At 32.7% G+C, this 3039-nt stretch overlaps 1 protein-coding gene across 1 annotated transcript; it reads right to left on the bottom strand.

Moving 5' to 3' along the window:
• Positions 1 to 300: 300 nt before the first annotated feature.
• Positions 301 to 1339, bottom strand: LOC130813502 (uncharacterized). The gene is made up of 3 exons (XM_057679341.1): positions 854 to 1339; positions 526 to 762; positions 301 to 471 (listed from the first exon to the last, which is right to left on the bottom strand). Exons 1-3 carry the CDS (start codon positions 1337 to 1339, stop codon positions 301 to 303), a joined length of 894 nt encoding a protein of 297 aa, XP_057535324.1.
• Between the last annotated feature and the right edge of the window lie 1700 nt (positions 1340 to 3039).

Genomic DNA, 3039 nt, shown 5'->3' with positions numbered 1-3039 from the left:
CAATCTCCGATTGGATCTGAAGAACCGTGTAACTAGGATTAGGCACCATGTTTTCCCAAACAACAACATTCCGACTCCTCCATATGGCATAAATAGTACAAGTGTACATGAAACACATGAACTGTTGTTGAAGCTTCTTCAATTTGAGTTTGCGGAAATCCATTTTATCAATGCGCTTGAATCTGAAACCCAACTATGCTTCAATACCATCTAACCATTTTTGGTTGAACGAGCAATCAAAATATAGATGGCAAATCGTCTCTTTTGTACTCGTGCACAGAGGTCATAGGTCATCAGCTATTACACCCAAAGTTGGAGCTTATCTTTAGTTTTAAGCTTATTCAAAGCCATGAGCCAACAGCAAAAACGATGTCTTGGGATAGACATTCTATTCCAAACCACAAATTTCCATTTACCTTTTGGAGTGGACTTGAAAGTCTCGAGATACACAGCTTTAATAGAGTAAACATCCTGAAAAATTCAATTCCTCAAAGTGTCTTTGGTGGAGCAGATTTTCTTCATAACCCCAACTAACCGTGATGGCGCATTGAAAATCTCCCAGTTACCGCCTTTGGTATACACACCATGGACCCATCTGACCCACAAGGACGCCTTCATCATATAAATGTACCAGACAATCTTCCCCATAGCACTTTGGTTCCAAATGCATAAATTTCGGATGCCAACACCACCAACCTTCTTTGGTTTACAAACCATCTTCCAATTCACCATCCCAGGTTTATGAGAATCAATAGTTCCAAACTATAAGAATACAAATGGAATTAATACAGCTAATGACTTTCTTCAGAAGAATAAACATTTGGCACCAATAAGAAGATATCCCCATTAGTACAAAATTGATGAGTTGAAGTCTAGCTGCATAAGAAAGATATTTTGCCTGCCAACTTTGAATTCTACTAGTCATCTTGTCTGCTAACTTCTCACATTCAACTATCGAGAGACACTTGAATGAGAGCGGGACACCCAAGTATCTAAAAGGAAGAGTGCCAAAAGAAAAATGAGTAAGATCTCCATTGGCTGATCGAATGTACGGAGCAACCCCAATTATATATATGGCAGACTTAGAAGCATTAGCATGTAACCTCGAAGCTTGGGAAAAGCTATGAATGCACTGATGAAGGGTTCGAACTGATGAGACATCTCCTTTACAAAAAAGCATCAAATCATCAGCAAAGCATAAATGAGACAATTTAATTCTCCTACACCAAGGATGAAAGCCATAGCTACCTTCCACCCTTCTTAAAATTCTAGACAAATATTCCATACCAATAACAAAGAGTAGAGGGGATAAAGGGTCTCCTCGGTAAAGACCTCTCATTTAATATTTTTTTGATACTTATGATCCCCACTTTTTTCCATTAACTTTATTATTTAATAATAATAATAAATCTACCATCTAAAAAATTTAATTTTTCTTATACTTCGCTTGAATTATTCTTATGGGTTCATCAATAGAAAATGAAAGGAGTATACAATTATGAATTTTTAGACTTGCCAATCATTGCCAACATATAACAGTTATACTATATAGTATATCAAGTATATCAACTATTAATCAATTTATAAGAAGTACAAAATATAATATTAAGGGATATTATCGGTACCCTTGAGTTTTGGCACTTTATCAATGGTGCCCTTAAATTTTTTTTATTATCAATGGTATCCTTGTACTATTGAGTGTTTTACAACCGTAACCTTTTTGAACTTTTTCCGTTAAAAATTGTCCAAAACCGTTAACTTTTTTTCTTTTTCTTTTATTTTTCAATTCAAAACATAAAAGAAAGTTAACGGTTTTGAACGATTTTGGACGAAAAAAGTCATTAAAAGGTTATGGTTGTAAAACGCTCAATAATTCAAGGGTACCATTGATAATAAAAAAAAACTTAGGGGTATCATTGATAAAGTGTCAAAACTTAGGGGTATCATTGATAATTTTTTTAATATTAATAAATAGTGTATAAAATTTAAAAGAAAAAAATTTTTCCCGCAAACAAAATAAGTGATGAGTGATAACTAACAAACAATTAGTCACATCCTAGATATAGGAAAAAAAAAAAAAAGTAGATGGATTAAGCATTACAATCAAGCAATAAATCACTAGAAAAATAAGAGCATACTACTAATAAAAGCAACTAAAAAGAAGTTTATTACTTGTAAACCATCTCAAACTATCCAACTCCACATGAAAAGAAAAATGGAGTGCATTAATTGTAAACCATCCACAAAACCAGATTGACCCAAATAGCACAAATAAGAATACTAAATTGGAATATTACTTTTAAACTTTATATATATATATATATATATATATATATATATATATATATATATATATATATTATATATATATATATATATATATATATATATATATATATATATATATATTGTTGTAAAATCGCCTGAAATTTAGGGGTTCTTACAAGCTTTTAACAATGAACAAATGAAAGAACAATGAAGGGGATGAGAGGGAGAAATGTCAAATGAAAAAAGAAGCAAAATTTTGTTGTTTTTGTGTGAATTTCGAATAGAAACAAAAGGGAAAGATTAAGGCTAACTCAATACTCACTATAAACGCGTGTAGTTGCCACTTACACTAAGTATAAAAACTTTTGCAAATACGACTCTAATCCAAGAATCATACAAACAACGAGAATTTGAAACAAAGTTATTTCGGGCTTTCTTTATCATTAATTCACTACCGTAAATGAAGTACAAGCTAAGCTATGTAGAAAAAGCAAAAACGAAAAAAATAACTTCTAAAACTCCTAAGGAAACCGCAAGGAGTAACCGGCCACAACCGTTTAGTGGTTACCAAAAGTGGCCGGTTAATAACCGCCTGGTAATCGCCACTCCACTTACTCCATTTGTGGAAAATAACTTCCCACAATGTATAACGTAACTACCGCCCATGATTCCCTACTACAAATAACCATAAATAACCACTCCGCATGATTTCATAGCTCGTTTCGGTCATCAAATTTGCTCACATTTTCGTTATCTTTTAAATTCAAATGA

Source organism: Amaranthus tricolor, chromosome 5, assembly GCF_026212465.1.
Source record: "Amaranthus tricolor cultivar Red isolate AtriRed21 chromosome 5, ASM2621246v1, whole genome shotgun sequence".
NCBI lineage: Eukaryota > Viridiplantae > Streptophyta > Magnoliopsida > Caryophyllales > Amaranthaceae > Amaranthus > Amaranthus tricolor.
This window is presented reverse-complemented; position numbering and strand designations above follow the sequence as displayed.

Coding starts and splice junctions, on each gene's coding strand:
- LOC130813502 (XM_057679341.1), bottom strand. CDS start 1,339: ATGAGAGGTCTTTACCGAGGAGACCCTTTATCCCCTCTACTCTTTGTT. Junction 763..853: donor GACTTCAACTCATCAATTTT/GTACTAATGGGG, acceptor GTATTCTTATAG/TTTGGAACTATTGATTCTCA. Junction 472..525: donor CGCCATCACGGTTAGTTGGG/GTTATGAAGAAA, acceptor TGAATTTTTCAG/GATGTTTACTCTATTAAAGC.